Source organism: Nerophis ophidion, linkage group LG05 (genome assembly GCF_033978795.1).
Source record: "Nerophis ophidion isolate RoL-2023_Sa linkage group LG05, RoL_Noph_v1.0, whole genome shotgun sequence".
NCBI classification, from domain to species: Eukaryota; Metazoa; Chordata; class Actinopteri; order Syngnathiformes; family Syngnathidae; genus Nerophis; species Nerophis ophidion.
Window position 1 is genome coordinate 70,970,596 of NC_084615.1, and position 24,129 is coordinate 70,994,724.

The 24,129-nt window shown below is 38.0% G+C and overlaps 2 protein-coding genes across 2 annotated transcripts in view; one reads left to right on the forward strand and one right to left on the reverse strand.

Moving 5' to 3' along the window:
• Positions 1 to 24,129, reverse strand: part of ctnna1 (catenin (cadherin-associated protein), alpha 1) — a 93,095-nt gene that overhangs the window by 29,821 nt on the left and 39,145 nt on the right. Inside the window, exons 8-13 of the mRNA XM_061901921.1 lie at positions 11,509 to 11,589; positions 9,459 to 9,611; positions 6,907 to 6,999; positions 6,595 to 6,751; positions 6,279 to 6,479; positions 5,395 to 5,546 (exon numbers count right to left, since the gene is read on the reverse strand). Of these exons, the coding sequence (XP_061757905.1) occupies positions 5,395 to 5,546; positions 6,279 to 6,479; positions 6,595 to 6,751; positions 6,907 to 6,999; positions 9,459 to 9,611; positions 11,509 to 11,589 (837 nt within the window). The remainder of the gene's footprint in view (positions 1 to 5,394; positions 5,547 to 6,278; positions 6,480 to 6,594; positions 6,752 to 6,906; positions 7,000 to 9,458; positions 9,612 to 11,508; positions 11,590 to 24,129) is intronic.
• On the forward strand, positions 11,775 to 22,620 carry lrrtm2 (leucine rich repeat transmembrane neuronal 2). Its single transcript, XM_061899621.1, has 3 exons — positions 11,775 to 11,779; positions 17,695 to 18,074; positions 18,792 to 22,620. The coding sequence occupies exons 1-3, from the start codon at positions 11,775 to 11,777 to the stop codon at positions 20,432 to 20,434; spliced, it is 2,028 nt and encodes a 675-aa protein (XP_061755605.1). The 3' UTR covers positions 20,435 to 22,620.

A 24,129-nucleotide genomic window follows, 5' to 3' on the forward strand; every position in this document is an offset into this window, starting at 1 on the left:
ATTTAACATACGTAAATACTGATAATTGGAAATGTGGCTATCAATTAATGAAATGCCCACGACCCAATTGTGATGTTGAAAATCGATAATTTCCCCCCACTTCTATACTTGAGCCTCCTCAATCCATTATAAAACGATTGATATTGTTCTGTATTTGCATGTGCTTTATCATATAATAGTAATCATTGAGACAATGGGCCTTCTTACAATGTATCCGCCGCTGTTAATGCTTAAGTAATATTCTCAATACTTTCCAAAACCATAATGGATTTAGAGCAGTCCCATCTAAAACAAATATGAAATGGTCTTAGAAAAGACATTTTGTTTTAAGGACTGTAAAGCTAGTTTAACGTACAATGCTATACTGACTCACGGGCATCAGTTTGAAGTCAGACAATGCTTTTTAGTGGGGCAAAGCTATCTTCTGCAGTGAAATAAGCAACAGATGATGAATGTGCAAGGCTTACAAATGATAACTTATGGTTTGCAGTCAAAAAACCCTATTTTTGAAAAACTTTACTTTCTGTTAACAGAAATGGTCCTGGACCCAGTTTGTTGCATTCAAAACAAATCACACATTATCAAAACAAGTGACAAGATAGCAATATATAATTCCACAGTGGTATTCAAGCTATATGAGATACATCAAATGTGACTGGAGTAGTTGACACTGGGAATTACTTGGAATTTTATTCCTATCGAATACAACAACTGGAGCTGTACTTTATATCTGCAGTGAAATATACAGATGTCTCTAAATAGTCAAGTGGAACAATGCTGGTGCTCTTTTTGCCATTTTGAGCATTATATAAAGTAAAGCAGCAATAGCTGCCCTACGTTTCTGGCTGTCAGCAGCTCTGCAGAGTTATGATACTCGGATGTCTGGAGGGCATACTGTTTGATGTCACTGTAGGAGGGGAGATGGTTCAGTCCATCTGTCTAATAGTCTGAACTCCATCTTTTGTAAGGTCCAGGTCTATAGGGCAGAGGTGGCCAAGTCAAAGTTTGCTGAGCCAATACATCAGGAGGTATGGCTTCTGATTTTTTTTTATTAGAGATATTCTTATTATGTTTATTTCTTGCTTATATTGTGCGGGGACCTGAGTAGATATTTTGTAAACCGCACGGAGGTGCGCACAGTTAGGTTACAGCTCAAGAGCGCACCTCACGTGCAGAAAGCCTAGCAGATACCATGAAACAGCGAGACTCAACACCTCTGCGAGGTCACCGCAATAAATATGACATATTTGTACTTTATTTTTAAACTCAACCCACATGTACATAGAACTCCGTAAACATCATGAATGCTTTTTCAATCGCCCATGTGTTTTATGAGGTGCACATAGTTAATTAGCCTCCTACATGTGACGTGAATATTGTACACTCAGATATTGTGATGCCAAAACCGTGCACCCATAGTTGAAAGTTTCTTTAAAGCAGAAGAAGACAAATTGGATACAAAAAAAACTATGGATTTCGTCAAAACACAAATATTTTAAATAAGTATTTCCGCCATAGTTTGATTAAAAATGTTCCAAAGTTATGCAATTCCAAATATTACGGCTGTAACGGTATTGTAGATACCATGGTATTGCAGTTTCAGAATCATCACAATGCCGTGACACGTTAAACAAAAACTGGGCGAGTGTCATTTTTACTGGCCCATTTGCTTTGGTGGGTCTGAAAATTAACTACATCTTCCAGAATCTTCTGCGCAACGCAGACCCCATTGGGGTGTTGTGAACATTGACTTGAATAAAGACAGAAACAGTCTGCAGCTGCTGGCGGCGCCGTTACAATGCTGTTATCAAGTGAAAATCAAGGGTTAGGAGGTGGCTGTCTAAGGCAATATGTATTGTATGCAGAATTCTTTATTTTTCCCTTAATCAAATGTAATAAACCATCCATCCATCCATTTTCTAACGCTTGTCCCTTCCGGGGTCACTGGAGCCTATCTCAGCTGCATTCGGCGGTAGGCGGGGTGCACCTTGGACAATTTGCCACTTCATCGCAGGGCCAACACAGATAGACAAACAACATTCATACACACAATCACACACTAGGGCCAATGAAGTGTAGCCAATCATGTATTTAAAAATTAAGGGTGTTAAATTATTACATTAATTTCGATCAATTAATTACAATTTTCTTTAGCGCGTTATGTTTTTTTGATTGCGTTAACCTATTTTTTTTTAACTTTCTGTGTGTGAATCGCATTGCCTTCTTCTAGTGCTTGTTTTGTAGGGGGTGAAAATGGTCAGTCACACCCTGAAGTTGACATTGATTAGCTGTCGTTGCGTTTGGGCGGGCAAATGGCAAAAGTGGGGAAGAGACATGAAGAAGTTTGATGGTCCAACAAATGCGAAATGTACTTTTTGAAAACGCCCCGATGGCACCATTGATAAAGGTAGAAATATTTGCTTTCTTTGAGAGGAGTTTTCTTACCACCAAAGCTACTTGACCTCCCCGTCTCGAGTGCGGCCACAGCAAACGTTGGCAGCCAAAATATTACCAAATGAGAAAGCCATAGAAAGGCTATCCAGCAGGCTTAACTGAAGGAGAAAGCACCATGTATGACCAAGTACTCAAGAGCTCATGAAAAGCCGCCAGCACTCAAATAACCATGGATTTTCACTGGATGCATAACAGCTCCGCTGCAAAACTTCTCCATACCCTGCTGTCCGTCAATACTCTTCAGCTTTGTCTGTGATGTGCACTGACTGACTTGACTCGTGGAAACATCCTCTTTGCCTTGTTGAATGACTACTTAATTTTTGTATTTGTAGGAAGAAACAGCAAATCAGCAACAAAACTTCTGGCCAGCTACGCACACTCAATCAATCAATCAAAGTTTCTTTATATAGCCCTTATCCACAAGTGTCTCAAAATGTCTCTTCCAACTCCTGTGTCAGGTAAGAGTTCAACCAGGCCCCCATGATAACTGTTGCAGGTTATTCCTGTAACAAGATTTTTTTATTTTAGATCGCCAGAATTACCGTTTCTTCATACATCGTGTCAACAGGGCGAAACTAATAGGGATGTTCCCACAGCGATACCAGTATCGGGTTAAGCGCCGATACAGCCCTTTTTGGAGGTATTGGTATCGGTGAGTACTTGTAAATGCATCCCTGATACCATACAAATGCATATTTTTTTTAAAGAACCTTGGGCCTACAACCTAAATAGAGTGCACACAAGCCAAGAAGTCCGCTAGCATGCTAATGTTGCTACACTGAAATCACATTTTTTGTTCTTTTTCACCGGAAATGGAAACCAAAGCAACTAGTGCAGGGGTGTCAAAGTAATTTTAGCTCAGGGGCCGCATGAAGGAAAATCTGTGCACACGAAGGCTTAACTATAACAATCATGGCATTAAAACTAAAAATAAAGACAACTTCAGATTGTTTTTTTTTGTCTTACTTCGGCCAACAATAGAACACTCACTCTAAAAATATTACAATAAAAATATAGAAAAAATACCGGCAGTTTTAAAGTTTAGATCCATGAAGGAAAGAAAAAGTGAATGACTGTTTAAGTAAATACATTTACATATGCATTAAAAATTGGTTTTCTTTATATTATTTTTTATAACGGATTAACGTTTATGACAACCTTTTGCCAAAACACAATATAGAATGTGAGATGTGACAGGATAATGCATACATTTATCATTTGTTTTGAAAACGGTTACAAAGAAGCGGGACACCAAAAATGTATTGTGGGACCCTATTTTTATGACTTGATGGTGTCCCTGGGACCCAATTTTGAAAATGTGTAGCGCCAACACTGATAATGCGTGCAAAACAGCAGGAGGCAGCTGTGGCCTGCGGGCCAGTTCTAATACTAATCAAATATCATCCTGGGGGCCATAAATAATTCATTCGCTGGCCGGAAATGGACCGCCGGCCTTGACTTTGACACCCCTGAACAAGGGCAACCACAGCAAACATGGCGGCGGAGTGGCAATATTACAAACACGAGCAGCCAACAAGTTGCACGACAACATGCAAACTTTGCAATACCTCCTTTTCTGGGGGTGGGACTCATGTAGGATGTTTCAGATTTTCAAATTAACTTAAAAATTGTCCGAACTTGCAATGGAATTAGTACTCGGTATCGGCAAATCGCTAAATTCAAAGTATCGGAGTAATGGTATCAGGCAGGTATTGATATCGGCAGCTACCTTATCCAAAGTATTGGAATCACATCTGAATTTTAAAAATGATATCTGAACATCACTAGAAATTACGGCTGAAAAAGTTTGACCTCGACCCACTCATTAGAATATTTTTAAGTTGTGAAATTTGATCCACCTTGAGCACAGAGTATTTTATTTTGAAAATAAACCGATTTTATTATTGTCTGTGCCTGATTTCCTGTGCCGCACAAGCCGATCTTTGCTAAATTAATCCACCATGCTTGAACATCCCGCAAAAGTGAGTCTGATTTTATAATTTAGTAAATAAATAAGAAGGCCGCTGTTTAAGTCTGTTGAAAAAACAATAAATGAAGCCACTTTTTTGGTTGTGTATTAGTCTTTTATTCTGCTGCAATAATGTAACAATATAAATGAAAATACCTTAGGTAAAGAGCTTTACTCAGATATTTTTACGTGAGATTAAATAAACAAAAACATTAGTTTAATGAACTATAAACAATAATTAATCTCAATATTTTGAATTTCTTGACAGCACTATGAAACATTGATACCGTATATAATTTGCTTTACCAAGATATCACTTTTGTTTCTTAAGGTGATAACATTTAAATACCAGCTGAGTTATTATCTATCCTGTTTCACAGTCAAAACCTGTGTTAAATGCGTAAAACAGGTTCAAAGCATGCTAGAATGGAAGGTTGGCCAGAATTAGAAAATCATGGCAAACATAGCAAAATCTTATGAAGGAATTACAATGCTTCTTTTAAAATCTTTATCACATCTAATCATGTCGTCCCATACAGCAGGGCTATTCAGCTTAATTGTTCTAGGGGCCACATTTACAGAACAATAATGGGGGGGTTATGATGTTGACTATTCACTTTACTTTTTAGCGTCCTCTGTAGTGAACATTTAGGTTTTTTTCTATCCATTTTCCAAAATTCGGAAACATAATAAAATAACGCAATGTAACAGGAGCGCTCTGCTTTTTTAAGGACATACTGTGAAAAGGCTAGTCGAATATCATTTATATAACTCCGCTGCAGAAATTTTAGTCACTCCCAAGTTTTAGAATTGAAGTGGCAAGCTAGTCTGGTGTAATTCCTGGGCTAGATTTGGCTTGTTGACCGCTATTTGAAGAGCCCTGCTATACAGGATACAATATTCACATAGGCACAAGGTACAGTGCAGGCAAAGTGTTTAAGTGTATGACAAATTCAATATGTGCAACTTACCCTGATCATGAGTACAGCTTTGCGAATGTCTCGAATTCCATCATATACGAGGCGGGAAGCATCAATGAACTCATTCTCATCGACGGGCTGCGAGGGGTTCGCGCTCAAGGCCTCCACTGCAGACTCAATTTGTTCTGTGAACCGTGGCATCACTGAGGGAGGAGATGAAAGGTGGGGAAAAACAATACTGAAAAAGCTTCTACACAGAAGGTGGGCCATTGCAACCACAGGGTAACCGCAAACCAAACAGAAATACTAATCACACCCAGTGTCCACCAGTCACAACAGAAAAAGACAAGCAATAGGTCACAAGTATATTTTAGCACAGGAGACGAGCTAGTAATTCTCATCGATAAAAAGTTCCATTGAAAAGACAATGACACTCCACTAATTAATAATAATCTTTCTCTTCAGAGATATAACATTTTTTTTGGAGGAATTAGTCTTTACAAGTATGTGATTTAATTGTTAAGACCCAGAGAGCTATCTAAATAAATGTTACAGTTCATGCTCTTCCTTGTAAAAGATTAGTTTAAATGTTTAAGAGGTGAGAATCTTTGGGCAACTTACAATTGTATTAGCATTAAGGGGCTTTGATTTAATGAATAAATGATTACTTATAGAACTCAAATTGATGCCTGCATTGCGAAAATGCATCCTTGTTCATTTATTCTAAAACCACGAAATGCCCAGTTGTCGATTTACATGCACCGCACAAACTATAAGAAATAATGAACAGTGCCTTAAAGCGGATTTGTAAAGCTTCTTAAATATAAAGTGTATGTGTTCATGCAACTTGTTTCTTGAGTATGCAATCATGTGAAATGTCAAATTTATTGTCCTCATGTTGGATCTATTTTAGTCAGTACATTTTTTTTTTGTACCTGTGTCAGTGAGAAGCTTGGTGGCCTCCAAGACCTTCTCGGTGTAGATCCCAGGTTCATAATTGTCCATTTCAGAAGTGACCACATGGACCACTCTGGCAGCACGGCCTCTTATTGCCCCTGCAGTGCGATCTAAACCATCCACATCTTTCTCTTGCAGAGCGATGACACACTTGTTCACATCCTCCAAGATGTGGTTCTCTGAGGGACACGATGTGGTTGTAGTTAGTGGAACACATAACACATAGGGCAAAATTTGTAATATTTATCCCATATTTATCCCATATCTTAGTATAAAGTATGACCAACCACTCACCAGACACACAAAGGAAGTCATCGATGGATGTTATGTCATCAACAGCATCAGTAAGCACTCTGACCTGCTTCTCCCATTGATCCTTGAACAAATCCATGTTGTCTTGGGCAACCTTACTGTTGGGTTTTGCAGCTAGGGCCAAAGCTGCATTTATCACCTGCAATCATCCAATTACTGTATTTTAAGAAATCAAGTAATTGTTAACGGCAATTTTTTTTAATTCTGACCAATGTCGAGTCAGTAGGCATTGTTAAACACAATTTTAAAACAACAATAGCTTTCTTTAAAAGTGTGTGTCAGCAGCAGTTGTACCTGAGGACAAAGAGTTTCCAGTTGAGATGCGGCCATTCGGACCAGCTTCACGCCCTCTTCGTTGTTAGAAATGGAGCATGCCAAGTTGGCCACCTTAACAGAAAAAGAGCACACAGGGAAAAATAAATCCAAATAAAATATTAATAAGTGAGAAAGTTAAAGGTTTTTCTTTAAGACTGCAACAAAATAGGCACCCACACAATAAATTCTAAAAGTATGTTTACATCTTTCAGAGAAACATTGTGCTTCCTCAGAAAAATGTAGGCCAGAGACTTAGTTGTTAGGCATATGCTGGCAACAACGCAGAAGGAAAATGTCTGGGCTAAGAGGAACTGCGCCAAAGTGGGATTATCCAGAGAGTAATGTGCTAAAATGTAATCTATTACAAAAGCCAATACAACTTGTTACTAAACTTGAACAACAAAAGAGGGGTTACTTGTTTCTGAAAAAATATACACCAGTTGAATTAATTAAAAGTAAATATTTTTGAAAAGGTATAGTGCCTTTGTTTAGATGGACTCTGATAAATGTGGGTCAATCATAACGTTGCTTTTAAACAAATGTGTACAAACCAATGGAACATATGCCTTTGGGCCATTAACACATGTGCTCATTATACAATACGAGTGGAATGGTGCAACGCTGATAGTGCTTTTGACCATGGACAATGTTTGGCGCATGATTTTCGATAATGAACTTTTACACACCTAACATATCAATCAATCAATGTTTATTTATATAGCCCCAAATCACAAATGTCTCAAAGGACTGCACAAATCATTACGACTACAACATCCTCAGAAGAACCCACAAAAGGGCAAGGAAAACTCACACCCGGTGGGCAGGGAGAATTCACATCCAGTGGGACGCCAGTGACAATGCTGACTATGAGAAACCTTGGAGAGGACCTCGGATGTGGGCATACCCCCCCCTCTAGGGGACCGAAAGCAATGGATGTCGAGCGGGTCTAACATGATACTGTGAAAGTTCAATCCATAGTGGCTCCAACACAGCCGCGAGAGTTCAGTTCAAGCGGATCCAAGACAGCAGCGAGAGTCCCGTCCACAGGAGACCATCTCAAGCGGAGGCGGATTTTATGGCTGTCTATTTTCGCTCTTAAATCCTCACTCTTAGCCAATCACAGTGCAGCTGGAGCCTATCCCCACAGAGAAGCCTGTCTACACGGGGATGTTGTAGGTGGTAACAGAAAAGTATTGTTAACGTAACATAATATGGTAAGAGTCATCCAAATAACTATAACGTATAGAACATGCTATAAGTTTACCAAACAATATGTCACTCCTAATCAATAAATCAGATTAAATCTTCTTCCTCGATGTCGCTTCTAAACAACTCTGCCAACTCCAAAGGTATGCGCCGCTTCCTCTTGTCGTTTTCTGCTGCATATTTCACTACGTCCAGCTTGTAATCTGCAGTAAATGATTTCCCTTTCGGTGCCATTTTTGTTCAGCCCTTCTCAATTTTTAGAAGTTACCGCCAACGATGACATGATCCATTTTAATAGCTACGGCAGTAGCATACAGCAGTTAGCATTCCATGACCCACAATGCACTTCTGCCATGACCCTCTCCCGCCACATTCTTATTGGCTGACGTGTGTGTGACGATTGCTGACCTTTTTTTCGTCTCTTCCGCGAATGAGATAAATAATATTTGATATTTTACGGTAATGTGTTAATAATTTCACATATAAGTCGCTCCGGAGTATATGTCGCACCCCCGGCCAAACTTTGGAAAAAACTGCGACTTATAGTGCGAAAAATACGGTAGTAGTTTAAATATTGTGTTGATATTGTTATAATGCTGTCCTGTTTTTTTTCTGGTTATAAATATGGTTAAACTTACAGGTAATACATGTTATCGGTATTAGTCGATGTCTCATGGATGCTTGGTATCAGAATCTGCGGCATAAACCCTGATTAGAATATTCTTACTTATAATTTGTTTTCTGTTCCAGTCCTTTAGTTTTAAAAAATTAATATTCAACACATAACTCAAGTTCTTTTAAACTGAACTGAATTTTCAACAAATGTATTTTGTTTATTTTTTTAAATTACAATACATACAAGTTATACTCAACAGAGGGGACAGATGATGCAGCTTGACTCATGATCATCCGCCCATGGGGAGACGTCCCATTTGAAATGTCAACGTTTGACGCTCAGACACAGGCATTCAAGGAATTGAGTGAAAGTACACTAATGAGGTCAACTAGTGCTGCCTCTGGCTTGTTGCTGATCTTAAGTCATCACTTTGCAGTGTCTCTTCTCTTTGTGTTCTTAAGAAAGGTATGATTACTGAGAACTTGCTTCTAGAAAATTAAGTAGAAATTATTTCTTACATTTAGATTTTTTTTAGATAATTGATTACATTGTGTTGGTAAAAAAGTAAAGGTAATGATATTTTGTAGCCAAGATAAGGGCCAGTTTTCTTGTTTTCCCTTATATAGGTAATTTGTTTCTTTAACTATATGTTAGAACTGCTTAATAGTTTTAATTTAAAACACATTGACTGTCAAATGTTGAACATTACCTCGATCAGCTTGTTGGCATGCTCACGGAACACCTGTGCATACTCCTTGACTTCCTTCTCATTGCCATTCTTTGCAGCTTCGATCAGAACCAGAAGGGGTACATTGGTTTCCAAGAATGAGTCGGAGACATGGTCCATTACAGCTTTACGTAGCTGTGGAATAAAAAAAAAAAAGAAAATGGCAACATTTTCTAAGTGTGTATTATATGCTTTGTATTTAACTTTTATACTAGGGATGTACGAGAAGAAAAATAAAGTTTACAAAACACACAAAATTACATATTTTTTTATAAAAATGTTCGTATATATATATATATATATATATATATATATGTATATAGACAGTGGGGCAAAAAAATGATTTAGTCAGCTCCCGATTGTGCAAGTTCTCCCACTTAAAATGATGACCGAGGTCTGTAATTTTCATCATACAGGTAGGTGCACTTCAACTGTGAGAGACAGAATGTATAAAAAAAATCCAGGAATTCACATTGTAGGAAATTTAAAAAACATTTTTGTAAATTATGGTGGAAAATAAGTATTTGGTCAACCATTCAAAGCTCTCACTGATGGAAGGAGGTTTTTGCACAAGATCTCACGATACATGGCCCCATTCATTCTTTCCTTAACACGGATCAATCGTCCTGTCCCCTTAGCAGAAAAACAGCCTAAAAGCATGATGTTTCCACTCCCATGCTTCATAGTAGGTCTGGTGTTCTTGGGATGCAACTCAGTATTCTTCTTCTTCCAAACACGACAAGTTGAGTTTATACCAAAAAGTTCTATTTTGGTTTCATCTGACCACATGCCATTCTCCCAATCCTTTGCTGTATTATACATGTATCCATTTTGGTATAAACTCAACTCGTCGTGTTTGGAGGAAGAAGAATACTGAGTTGCATCCCAAGAACAACATTCCTACTGTGAAGCATGGGGGTGGAAACATCATGCTTTGAGGCTATTTTTCTGCTAAGGGGACAGGACGATTGATCCGTGTTAAGGAAAGAATGAATGGGGCCATGTATCGTGAGATTTTGAGCCAAAACCTCCTTCCATCAGTGAGAGCTTGGAATGGTTGACCAAATACTTATTTTCCACCATAATTTACGAATAAATTCTTTAAAATTCCTAAAACGTGAATTCCTGGATTTTTTTTCACATTCTGTCTCTCACAGTTGAAGTGTACCTATGATGAAGATTACAAACCTTTGTGAAGTGAAGTGAATTATATTTATATAGCCCTTTTCTCTAGTGACTCAAAGCACTTTACATAGTGAAAACCAATATCTAAATTCCATTTAAACCAGTGTGGGTGACACTGGGAGCAGGTGGGTAAAGTGTCTTGCCCAAGGACCAACGGCAGTGACTAGGATGGCGAAAGCGGGAATTGAACCTGGAACCCTCAAGTTGCTGGCACGGCCACTCTACCAAACGAGCTATACCGTCATCATTTTAAGTGGGAGAACTTGCATAATCGGTGGCTGACTAAATACTTTTTTGCCCCACTGTGTGTGTGTGTATATATATATATATATATATATATATATATATATATATATACATATACACACACACACACATTATATATACATACATATATATTTATATATACATAAATATATATATATTATATACATATATATTTATATGTATATATATATATACACACACACACATATATAGTGTATATACACACACATATATACATATGCATATACTAAATATATACATACATACTATATATACACATACTAAATATATACATACATACTATATATACACAAACATAAATATATATACATACATACTATACAGCATATATATATATATATATATATATATATATATATATATATATATATAAATATATATATATATACATACATATATATACATATATGTATTTACTAAATATATACATATATGTATATACTAAATATATACATACATACTATATATACAAATATACATACATACATAGAGCATACATATACATACATACACATATATATATATATATACATATACATATATATATTTAAAAAAACACCTGTCTGCGAAGGTCTCTTGTTTTCTTTGTCATCCTGTCAATGGCTGTGTTCAGAGCATCACTCCTGTCCTTTCTGCCGGCCTGAAAAGAAAACATGAGAATCATAAACTGCATTGAAATTACTTTGTTTTGTGAGATAATCCCAATCAGGAACAATAAGAACAACCACTAATTGATAAAATCCTTGAGGACGATTTTATATTATACACTCAGCTATTGAACATGCTCCATAATCATATCAGACGCACAAATGGGATCCTGTCAGCATGCAGTAAGGAAGTTATGCGGAAAAATACCCCAAACTGCTTTGCTTATTGACATCTTGGCAGTACTCGACTACCCAACTCGTCCACATTATCAATACAGTAGGGTTCTGTCGCATGATGTGAACAAACCACTCCCTGACACATGGTAAAGGCAAAGAGATCTATAACCATTAGTTTAAAATTGTACATCTAGATAGACTATGCTTAGTTTTAAGTCAACAGTCTTTAAATTATGTACAGAAACTTTCCAACACTTTTGGCAGAAATGGCTAAGCAGTGGTCATACTAACCACTGTTCCTTACAGAGCAGACATGTTCAGTCTCATTCTGCAAACTGCTCAAATAGAAGACAAGACAAAAAAAAGACAGAGGAAGAACATTAGTAAGGTTACCAGAAAATAAGATGAACACAAAAGGGCAACAAAGAACTATTTAGGTTCTGCTCTTTTCACTTTATAATGTGAAAATCAGGGGCAACACAGCACCATGGACTTTCCACATCCCCGAGTGTCCTTTGCCCGTTGAGAAGAAGGGGGTTGTGTACAGAGGCAAGGGAGCTCCCACAGCATTAATCCTCTGATTTTTTTTTTTACGGTTGGATGCAGTTCTGTGGTAGGCCTTCAGTCTGCTCTGCCGCTACTCTTGCAATCCTATTTCATTCATGCCTAGCCTATATTCAACTTCCACATCAGATGGTTCGAAAGCACTTCTTCAGGTGCTTATTACGGAGGCAGTTTCTCTACGGCATCTTTTATGGTTCTCAAGTGACTCTCTATCCATCTCTAAAGACAGACTTAAAAACATCCCCTCTCCACAGAAACACTTCACTGCTGGATTACGGGGTAAAAAGTACGCTCCGTCAGGAAATATCGCTTGTCTAAAAAAATGTCTTTATCCCTCAATGAAATGTGTAGCGCCGCATCTAGTCTGCTATTCTGCAGTGGCATCTTAGCGGGTGGTTATCACAGTCATTTTGAAGAGTGACAGTTACATGCTGGTCACCAGACAGGGAAAGCCACAGTAAGGGAGGTATTAAAGTGCCAACACACAAAGATGAAATCAAACTGACAAAATAGGTTTAATGAGTACATAAGTTGTGTGTTCATACATTTTTATAGATCAATTCCTGAATGTTCTGAATTCCTGTTTTAATGTCGTACTGAGCAGATGACTGGTGTGGCGGACATAGCTTGACTTCCCAAACCTGACATTCTTTAGACGGCAAACTAGCTTATCAACAACTTACTTGCAGTCAGATAATAAAGTAAATTTTTCCACACTTTGCGGAAAGACGTCCAATTTCACAAAATCCATCCATCCACTATCTATATTGCTTGTACTCATTAGAGTTGCTGAAGTCTATCCCAGCTGGCTTCATGCGAGAGGCAGTACACTGTAGACTTATTGCAAGTCAGTAGGAGACCTGCATTGTTTAAAAAAAATTATAATCAATTTTTTAATTATTACGCTCATGTGGAGTGCTAATCGACAATTGTACAAAATGCTTTAAAAATCGAGTTAAAGGGGATGTTGGCAACCTTATCTGGCTGCCTAGAGGACGTAAACTTTCAGAAGTGTTGAAAGCATTATATGCCGCACTCTTCCGGCTCTGTGCATGTAAAGTATGCCCAACGTAACACACGTGCATTGGTCAGCTAAGCTAATGATAGCGGTTTTGTCAAAATGTAACTACCAGCATTGGCTGTCATTGAAGTATAGTATAGCCTATCATGACAAAAACATGACTGCAAATTGTTAGTAGCTTCGACGGGACTGCTTTCGTCTATGAGTTTTGATTGATTGATTGATACTTTTATTAGTAGATTGCACAGTTCAGTACATATTCCGTACAATTGACCGCTAAATGGTAACACCCGAATAAGTTTTTCAACTTGTTTAAGTCGGGGTCCACGTTAATCAATTCATGGCGTGTACGAGACAGCAGTAAAAGACAGCCTGAAAGCCAGACTGTTTCCTTGGGTCACCAACCAATTTTATTCAATAAAATTAGCATTTGTGAAAATATAGATATTTAAAAATATATATATGTTATGCTAAACCACTAATGGTATGGTACATAGGCTAACTGGTGGTGGTGGTAGGGCTGGGCGATACGGCCTTTAATTAATGTCTCTATATTTGTAGGCCATGTCACGATACACGATAAATATCTCGATATTTTGCCATAGCCTTGAATTAACACTTGATACATATAATCACGCCAGTATGATGATTCTATGTATCTACATTAAACCAATCTTGTTCATACTGCATTAATATATGCTCATTTTAAACCTTCTTGCAGAGAGGGAAATCACAACTAAGTCAATTTACCATAACTGTATTTATTAAACAGTTATTAAGCAGTGGCACAAACATTCATGTAATTTCCAAAACAGAACGTGCAATATTGTCAGAGACATTTTAAAAGAAGATATAGTGCACTTTTGTGCATGTCACTAGGATGACATATCAAAATAACACTAAATTAAAGTGCACTTTTTTTTACAGAATGCAACTACAATAGTTTAAAACAAAGTGCACTTTTGTGCATGATGTCACACAATAACAGTCTAATAAAAATTAGTTGCAAAACAAATAGTGTATGTCCTTCGCTATGTGGTAGGTTCCTGAAGAAGTTATCTCCTTCTGTTGTTGACTATTTTTTTATATGGTGTTGATGTGCAGGTTGCTTTGGAATTTTGTTGGGTGTGGCACCGGCCGGGGATGTTGAAAAGCGGAGTTTCAAGCACTCATTCTTTAGTGGGTGACTTTTCAAATGATGTCACAAATTAGCAGTAATGCTACTTTTTGTAGCAAAACTTTTTCCGCATACTTGACATATTACGGTTGTCTGTTCAACATCTTCCCGCTTGAAGCCAGACGACCCCTGTGCCGTGTTAGGAATTAATTCTTCTTCCTTCATTTGTTACCAGTATTGCACCTTTTTTCTCTCATATTACCATTCGCATCACTCCGCTAGCATCACAGCTAATGTTACCCATTCCGCTACCTCTTTGCTCCGCGAGGGCGTATGACGTTGCGACAGTATGTGACGTACGTAAAAAGGTGCGCTTGTTTTATCTCTCTGTGCGAAAGACAGACAAGAAAGACTGAGAAAAAATGTAGTGTAATGCCCTACAAGAAACTGCGTGAGAACGTATACTCGAATATCACGATATAATAATTTTCTATTCTATTACCATGAATTTATTAAGGTGGACCCCGACTTAAACAAGTTGAAAAACTTATTCGGGTGTTACCATTTAGTGGTCAATTGTACGGAATATGTACTGAACTGTGCAATCTACTAATAAAAGTATCAATCAATCAATCACACAGAGACAAACCCGTGTTATATCGACTATATTCAATATATTGCCCAGCCCTAGGTGGTGGTATATTTTTTTGGCTTAATAATTGAATCAGAAAATCTAACTTTGCATCCTTGGTCTAATGGCCAATCAAAAGTGGTTAAAGTAGCAAACCACAAATGTATTAATGTACGGAAGCTGCAAAAAATGTTTTAATGGTGACAGGGTAAAATGGCTGAAGGAACTATTCCGGTGACAGGAAAACGCCTGTCAATTTAGTTCAAATCCGCCGGAAAACAATGACGTTACAGCATGCAACAGTGTAAGCAAACATAGTCCTTATTTACATAACCCCAAATATTTTTGAAATAAGTTTATTCCATATTGCTGTAATGTCTGACAACTGAAGACAAAAATATGTTACTTAACATACTAAAAGTAACATGAATTCCTTAAGTCATAAATTTAGCAGTTTTATGTATCACAATTCTTTTTTAATTAGTTTTTATTTAAAATCGGGCAGCCCCGTTGTTGACATTCATGCTCTTGCCGTTATGTTAAGTGACGTAAAAAGGCTATCGCAAAGCAGCAGGGTGTCTGCACTTGCATTACCTGCAACCAAGATGTTGAAATTACAATATAAACAATAATTAATTATATCTTACATAAGACATTTTTTGTTCAATCATGATATATAAAACATTAAAACACTATATAAAACAAATACATTTGTTGAACAAGATTTTAATTATTCAATGTCACATTTTAGTATTGGGTTGTATATAGGGCTGGGCAATATGGCCTTTTTTTAATATCTCGATATTTTTGGGCCATATCGCGATACATGATGTATATCTCGATATTTTGCCTTGGCCCTGAATTAACACTTGATAATCACAGCAGTATGATGATTCTATGTGTCTACATTAAAACATTCTTGTTCATACGGCAATAATATATGCTCATTTTAAACTTCCATGCAGAGAAGGAACTCACAACTAAGTCAATTTACCAAAAGTGTATTTATTAAACAGTTATTAAGCAATGGCACAAACGTTCATGTCATTTCCAAAACAGAAAGTGCAAGATTGTCAGAGACATTTTAAGTGTCAAATAAAAATGAGCTGCATAATAGGAAATCAAATAGTGTTCGTCCTTCGCTATGTAGTAGGTTAATAAGGACGTTATTAAATTCTGTTTAAATGTTTGCCTCGGCGTTTTGATGGTGAGGGCGTGTGGCACCGAACCGAGATGTTGACATGCGGAGTAAACACTCTTCATTCTCTAGCGGGTGACTTTCCAAATGATGCTACATATTAGCAGTAATGCTATTCTTTATAGCAATGCTTTTGCCGCATGCTTGACTTATTACGGTTGTGTGTTCGACATATTCCCACTTGAAGCCAAACCACCTCCAGACGATGGACTTCCTGCTGTTTTTTGGGGGGAATTAATTCTTCCTTTATTCGCACCTTCTTTCTCTCATATCACCACTCGCACGGCTCTGCTAGCATCACAGCTAAAGTTACCCATGCTGCTACATCTCTGCTTTGCGAGGGTGTACATGTATGTGACGTATGTAGGAATGTGCGCTTGCTGTCTGTGAGAAGGAGAGACAGGAAAGAGCGAGAAGAGCCTGTAGTGTAATGCCCGCAGTTAAAAGCAACTGCGTGAGAACATATACTCGAATATCACAATATAGTAATTTTTTATATGGCACAGAGACAAACCCGCGATATATCGTGAATATCGATATATCGCCCAGCCCTAGTTGTATATTTAGCAATGACTGGGACATGTTCTGGTCTTCTACTAGTTTTAGTTGTACACCTCATGTCAATGCTTAAACATTACAGCACTGTAATCCAGATATGTAAATTATGAATAAAAGCTTGACATTCTACTGCTATAATGAACTTCAGTAGTGACATGGAAATAGAAAATCCTTGCTCACCCATCTTTGTTTTTTGTAGTCGAACGACTATATTTAGCATCAATGCATTTTGTCTTTATAGGTAGCAGACGTTTGTATACTATGCATTAAGACTTGCGATGAGGCGTTACTTAGATTTACAGCTGTGGTTAATTTCAATAGCAGGCTACTGCAACACGTTCAGGATATCAATATTCTGATCGTGACAAGCCAGTGGGAGGAAAGGGGGATGGAATAGGGAGTTAGAGGAGGACTGGAGGTACACAAGCGGTGTGGTGTGTATGAGGCAGAGTGCAACTGACTGAGGGAGAGAGAGGAAGAAAAAGGGAGAGAACGAGAGGGTGTTTGTGTGAGTGGGAGAGAAAAAGAGAGAGAGAAACAGTAGTGATGGTCGACGCCAGGCTGCCACCACTCTGTAGCAGTGAGTGGCTGCAACAAAAAGCACAGAATAACATCTCTGACTCCCTGCTCGCCTTTTTCTCTCTCTCCCTGTGCGTCTCAGCAAGCAGATGAGGGCTCTGCTTACAGCTCTGCGGAGGCTATGCTGGGACTTAACCGGCATCAGAAGCAGAATCTTTGGATGCCATCAACAAGTTAGGGTTGGAAAACTATAGCCATGAAAGAGAAAACCATTGGATCTTCAAAGTAAGTGATTGGGTTGACATCTTTGCAGTGGAAAGAAAAGGGTAACGAAAGGAGGAAAAAGAAGGAGGAGGAGGAGGAAAACCATCGGACTCACTGTTACTGCACCTGATCAAGTTGGAAATGATATACGTTATACGTCAAGGATTTGTTTGAAAAAGGAGACAATTCAAATATATTCTGGATTTCATGGGACAGAAAATTTAAACAAGAAAAACATCTTGGGACATGGAATTTTATATTTTGTTTCATTTGCGTGGGCTCACAATTGCTTCATTTCAAAAGCGACTGGTGTATTTCGGGCTTTTTCGAAGGGTTTTTTTCCCTTTGGATTTTTCTTCCATGTGGTTGCTCAAAAAGTCTGCGGAGAAGGACAGTTGAATGCGGCTTCCGATGTGCACAAAAGAATGGGTAAGTTAGCCTCTTTATATGGCAGGTCTGGATATGAATAGGCAAGACAAGTAGGAGTCAGTGAAGCAAATAACTGAAAGCTCTTTAGCCCAATCTACTGCAGCATGCCTCATTTTTCCTTCTTCACTAACATACTGTACTTGCTTGACAATTTTAACATGTTATCCAATGACTTCACAAATATTTTTTTCTACATTAAGCAACTAATTGCAGTTATTTCATATTTACAGACAGTAACATAAGTATAAAGATTCATTTGAAACAAGGAGGAATTAATTAAAAGACTGTTTTCTGGTACTGGATTCCTTGTTTCAACAGAGCTATGTGTACCTTATTTTCTGAATACCTCATCTATTCCAAAAGGTTTGGAATAAATGTTTAAAATGTATTCTCGCACAGCAGCCTTACCAACAAAATAAAGTAAAAATAAACATAATCTGCACGATGAGAGTGAGGGTTTGTATATTATTACATATAATATCTAAGGTATCCCTAAAAATAATAAAAAGGTACAACATGAAATGCACATGTTGAATCTCTGTTGTGGAAATAACATACCTAATGTACAGAGTGAAATATAAATTCATGAAAGAGTTCCAAAAGAAGTTACAATATAAATTAATTAAAAATAATTCAGAATAATGCAGCTCAATTATTGGCTTTAGATTGGATTCGCTTTCTCCCTATGTTAATTTTCTTATCTTTAAATCCACTCAGGTTTTCATTCAAGGTGGCCATTGGTGGGACCTGCACCAGCGGCTCTTTGTCTGTATTTGATCAGCATGCTCCTTGTGTGCCTGCTGCCTTCTGCATCATGCACAACCTGCCCTCAAAAATGCCGCTGTGAGGACCTGCAGTTCTACTGCGACACCCAGGGACTTCAGGCACCCCCAGATGGGGTAGACAAAGGGGCTCTGGGACTTTCACTACGGCACAACAGCATCACTGAGCTCAGCCCTGATCAATTCTATGGATTCAGTCAGCTCACCTGGTTACATCTAGACCACAACCAGATCACCACAGTTCAAGAAGATGCCTTTCAGGGGCTCTACAAGTTGAAGGACCTCAATCTGAGCTCTAATCGAATCACCAAGTTGCCCAATACAACCTTCATCCACCTCATCAATCTACAGATTTTGGACCTGTCCTTCAATCAGATGACTGCTTTGGAACCAGAACTGTTTCATGGATTAAGAAAGCTCCAAATACTCCACCTACGCTCCAATTTACTTCGTACCACACCTGTGCGGGCGTTCTGGGACTGCCGCAGCCTGGAATATCTTGGTCTGAGCAGCAACCGTCTACGGAGTCTAGCTCGAAATGGCTTTGCTGGGCTCATTAAACTAAAAGAGCTCCACTTGGAGCACAATCAGTTGACAAAGATCAACTTGGCCCATTTCCCACGCCTCGTTGGCCTCCAATTTCTGTATCTACAGTGGAATAAAATCAACAACATAACATGTGGGATGGAGTGGACCTGGGCGACTTTAGATAAGCTGGACCTAACCGGAAATGAGATTCGTGTTTTGACACCAGACATATTTCAAACGCTGCCAAATCTAAAAATTTTGCTGTTGGATAACAACAAACTAAGCAGTCTGGATGCCCAAGTGATGGATATGTGGCAGTCTCTAAGTACTATTGGGTTGTCTAGCAACCTCTGGGAATGTACCAAAAGGATTTGCTCTCTAGCCACTTGGCTGAGCACCTTCAAGGGAAGGTGGGAACATTCCATTCTCTGCCATAGCCCTGAATACGCCCAAGGTGAGGAAATACTTGATGCTGTGTATGGATTCCAACTTTGTCATAATTTCTCAGCACCAGTTGTGCAGACAATTAGTACAACCACAGACGCTACTACAGCTGCAGAGATGACAAGCTCCTTGTTTGGAATAATGCAGCCAACCCCTACACAGGACTTTGCAGAGGATTTTGGGAGCTTTACCACAGCCACAACCACAACAACCACAATACAAACACCTATTATTTCTCAAACAACCACTACTGCAATGGAAGAGGCAGCAGTAACAGATGACTTTTCCATAATGGACAACACTATTATGACACATAGGGTTATCATGGGAACAATGGCTCTTCTATTTTCGTTCTTTTTCATCATTTTTGTTGTATATATCTCACGAAAGTGCTGCCCTCCAACCTTGCGCCGGATACGCCACTGTAATGCTATTCAGAACCGCCGGCAGATGAGGACCCAGCAGAGGCAGCCTATGGCAGATCTAGCTACACAGGTGCCCTATAATGAGTATGAACCCAGTCACGAAGAAGGAGCACTTGTGATCATCAATGGCTACGGGCAGTGCAAGTGTCAGCAACTGCCTTATAAAGAGTGTGAAGTATGAACTCTTATTTATTTCTAGGGCATATGGTTTGCCACGTGACATTATGATACAGGGTTTGCTTTTTGGATCCTTTTTTTCCAGTTAATGTAAACAAAAACATACGGTAATTTCTACTTTCTGGGATTTGTGAAAACATGAAAAATGCTTATTGCTCCAATGACAGAGTGAACATGGCAGTACCTGGAGTGTGTGGGGGTGTAGAGATAGCCATACATTTATTTTTCTATGAATGGAAGTGTGTTCGTACAAGGCAGGGGCAATCATTTTAAACAAAAAAAAGTTAACTGAGATTTGTTTTCACATTGTCTCAAAATTCTTCAGCACAGAGCAAATATTTAGCCTAATGACCCTGAGCTACATTGTGTGGAGAAACATTGTGACTTTCTTTTGAAGGTATTAGAAATCTCTTCTTACCTACACATGGCCACTGCAAACATGTCGGCATTCACTCATTTGGAACCACAAATTGACTAACATGTAATGTTTGGAAATGAAAGTGAATGTATTCACTTCCAAGAAAGGCAGACCTTGTTTTGTCAGATTATAAATTTGTTTTTCCTGAGGAATCAATTCAACAGGCATGAACCCATCTGTAAATGTTTTTGTTTGTAGTCACTCTGGTGTCCACTTCTAATTACAAGTCAGTATTCTTTTAACAAAAATGATTGACATGAATTTTGAATCCATGTATTCAAGAGAAGTAACCAACCACACCTCATGCCAGACATACTGTATAGTAATGCAAAAGCGTTTTCAAAAGATTAGCCTCTGACCTTTTTCTTGCTTGCTGTTGTACAGGTGGATGGTAAAAGTAACAAGGAAAGAGTGATGTAAAGTGCAAAAGCCAGAATGGGGACCATTTCATTCTGAAAATAAAATATTTCCTGGTACTCCAGGCTTTTTACTCCTTACACACTAATCAGGACTGACAGCCAAGATTGAACCAATTAAGGCAAGGCAAAATAATCAAATATTCTGTCACCCACACCAGTGATCTGGCAACAGTTTGCTTGTTCAGACACTGGAATATAGTGCCATTACAGTCACCCTCTGTAGCACAGTTTTTCTTTGGATATGAGATTTTTTTCCAGGCTAACAAAAAATAACACTACGACAGTTATGAGTTGTGTCAACCTACATTGCGGTCAATACTGAGAAAACAAATTGAGATCAAACGATAAGCAAACAGCAAGTCTGGGTTTGGATACATTTGTATGCAGGAGGGAGAGGATGTGCATTAGCATCAGACTAAAGCTGCTGCTGCAGCTCCGCACTTCTTTGTGCTCAGTTTGAGGGAAAGAGGCAGGGTTAAGGAGAGCACGATTGAGAGGAATTGATGCGCAGCAGGAAAGACACAACTAGAAGCAATGTATTTGTTTATCATAACTAGTGTGCATAATTTTGCTTATTTCAATTAAATTGGACAAAAAATACAGTGACAACATATTTGATTAGATTTTGAAACTATTTTCATTACTTTAAGAATTAAACTAATGTTTAAATTTATGGAGAATTAGAGAATACATCTCAGTTCATACAGTTAGGACTAATAACAGTCCAGTGTTCTAATACACTAAACTGAATCTAAGTCACACAAGAGACTGACAGGAGGGATCATTTGTGGCTTTGTGCCTGTTAAACTTGGGTTTGGTTGTTCCAAATAAATGTTTGTGTCAGCATATATAGCCTACACAGTCTTGAGTGTTTTTTATACACAAAAATATGGGTTAATTACTTATTTGACTTAAAACGAGAAAAAAATGCACTGCTCACACACTGATTTCCAAAGTTAAACTGGTCTGCTGTGTCTCTACTTTGGTTTACCTTCAGCTTCGCAATGTTATTACAAAAAGCCCTTTTAACCTGTCTTGCATGTTTAAACGTCAACATTTTGTTAACTGCTTTGTCATCCAGGAGGCAGAAATACATTTCTGATACAGCAAAAGAGGGGATTGATATGCATTCCAACAAAGTTTTTGCTCAATTATTTGACATTTCACTGTTAAACTATGATCGTAACAAGTGACTGAAAAGCCACAACATTTGTAGAAATATGCATCCCTTTGCACTTTGGCTCTTTGTAAAATGTTTCTGTTTCCTCTTGTCATCCTCTAGCTCTGGTCCCTATCTTGCCTAAAAAAAATAAAAGGAAAAACAAGAAAACAGATCCCTTCCTCTCTTATGCAGCATTTTGTGCAAAATTAGTGGGGGTTTTTTATATTGTAAATGTACATCTGTATAGTTGATAAGATGTGCCACCAGGATATAAAATATTACTCAATACAGAATATTTTATATTAAAATGTTTAATTACAGGGTGTTTTGATGGTCTGAAAGATGTGGCTGAAAACTGTATCACAGTAGTGTTGTCATCGGTCGATATCAATTTGATATTTGTTATGACTTATTGTAAAATAATGACATGGGGAAATATTTAATACATTTTTTTTTTTTTATTTAAAATGTAACCTTCCTTGGATTATAATCTCCACAACTATCAAGGCAGAAAGAAAAGGTGAAGTGAAGTCAAGTGAATTATATTTATATCACACTTTTCTCTAGTGACTCAAAGCACTTTACATAGTGAAACCCAATATCTAAGTTACATTTTAAATCAGTGTGGGTGGCACTGGGAGCAGGTGGGTACGGTGTCTTGCTCAAGGACACAACGGAAATGGCTAGGATGGCGGAATGGCGGAAGTGGGGATCGAACCTGGAACCATCATGTTGCTGGCACGGCCACTCTACCAACCGAGCTAGACCATAAAAAACACTCAAAAAACTATCAATGTAAACAAAATGATTTTTAAAATCACATTGAAAACTTCACTATAACTTCTTAAAATTAAGCTTTGAAATTAAGTTGTAAGAAATTCTGAATACATCTCAGTGTAACAAAATTGTGCAAAGTGTAAAAATGTTAAAAATAGAGAAACCTGAGAAGATCTATTTTCTGCAGGTTTAAAGTACTAAGAATTCAAGAAAAGAAAAAAATATCAAAGGGTAAGTACAACTTCAATAAAATGTTTCAAATCTCTGTACTAAATCACACATGGTAAAATTAAGAAACATGGCACAGTATTTGGAAAGAAGCATCGAATTAGTACAGAAACTACAGGAATCGGCAGATAGTCAATTATCTTCTTTGGGGCATCGTTCTTCTGTACCAAATTCCTTCACAAATGCTTTTCCCTGGAGGTACCATATGTACCGAAGCACGACACAGATGCCCAGTGAAAATGGGCCCCATGTCTCTCACATAATCCACTCTTTGGATAAATTTGCAAATAATAATCTGTATTTTTTGTTACTCTGATTCTCTGAATAATTTTAAAGTGCAATATTGTTTAGCATCAATACTATAGGCTGACATTTCCATAAGAAAATTGCTGAGATATCCAAAACGTGTCAGATAGACTGAAGAGAAACATAGTGCACATGGACTAAGGTCCGCAGGGAATGATCTGAAACCATTTGATCTGATTACATAAGGTATTAGATGGGGAGGGTGCTGCTGCCAGGGATAGTGGTTCATCCAAGTGCCAGCAGGAATGCCTCCCTGATCTCCACTGTAAAGTTTCCCCTCTGGAGTACAGAGAAGCTACAGTAAAGTAGTCCATACTGGTCACCTCTTGGAAGCTGAGCCAGGCGAAATAACCAAGTATGAGGGAAATTTACTTTTACCTTGGGATTTC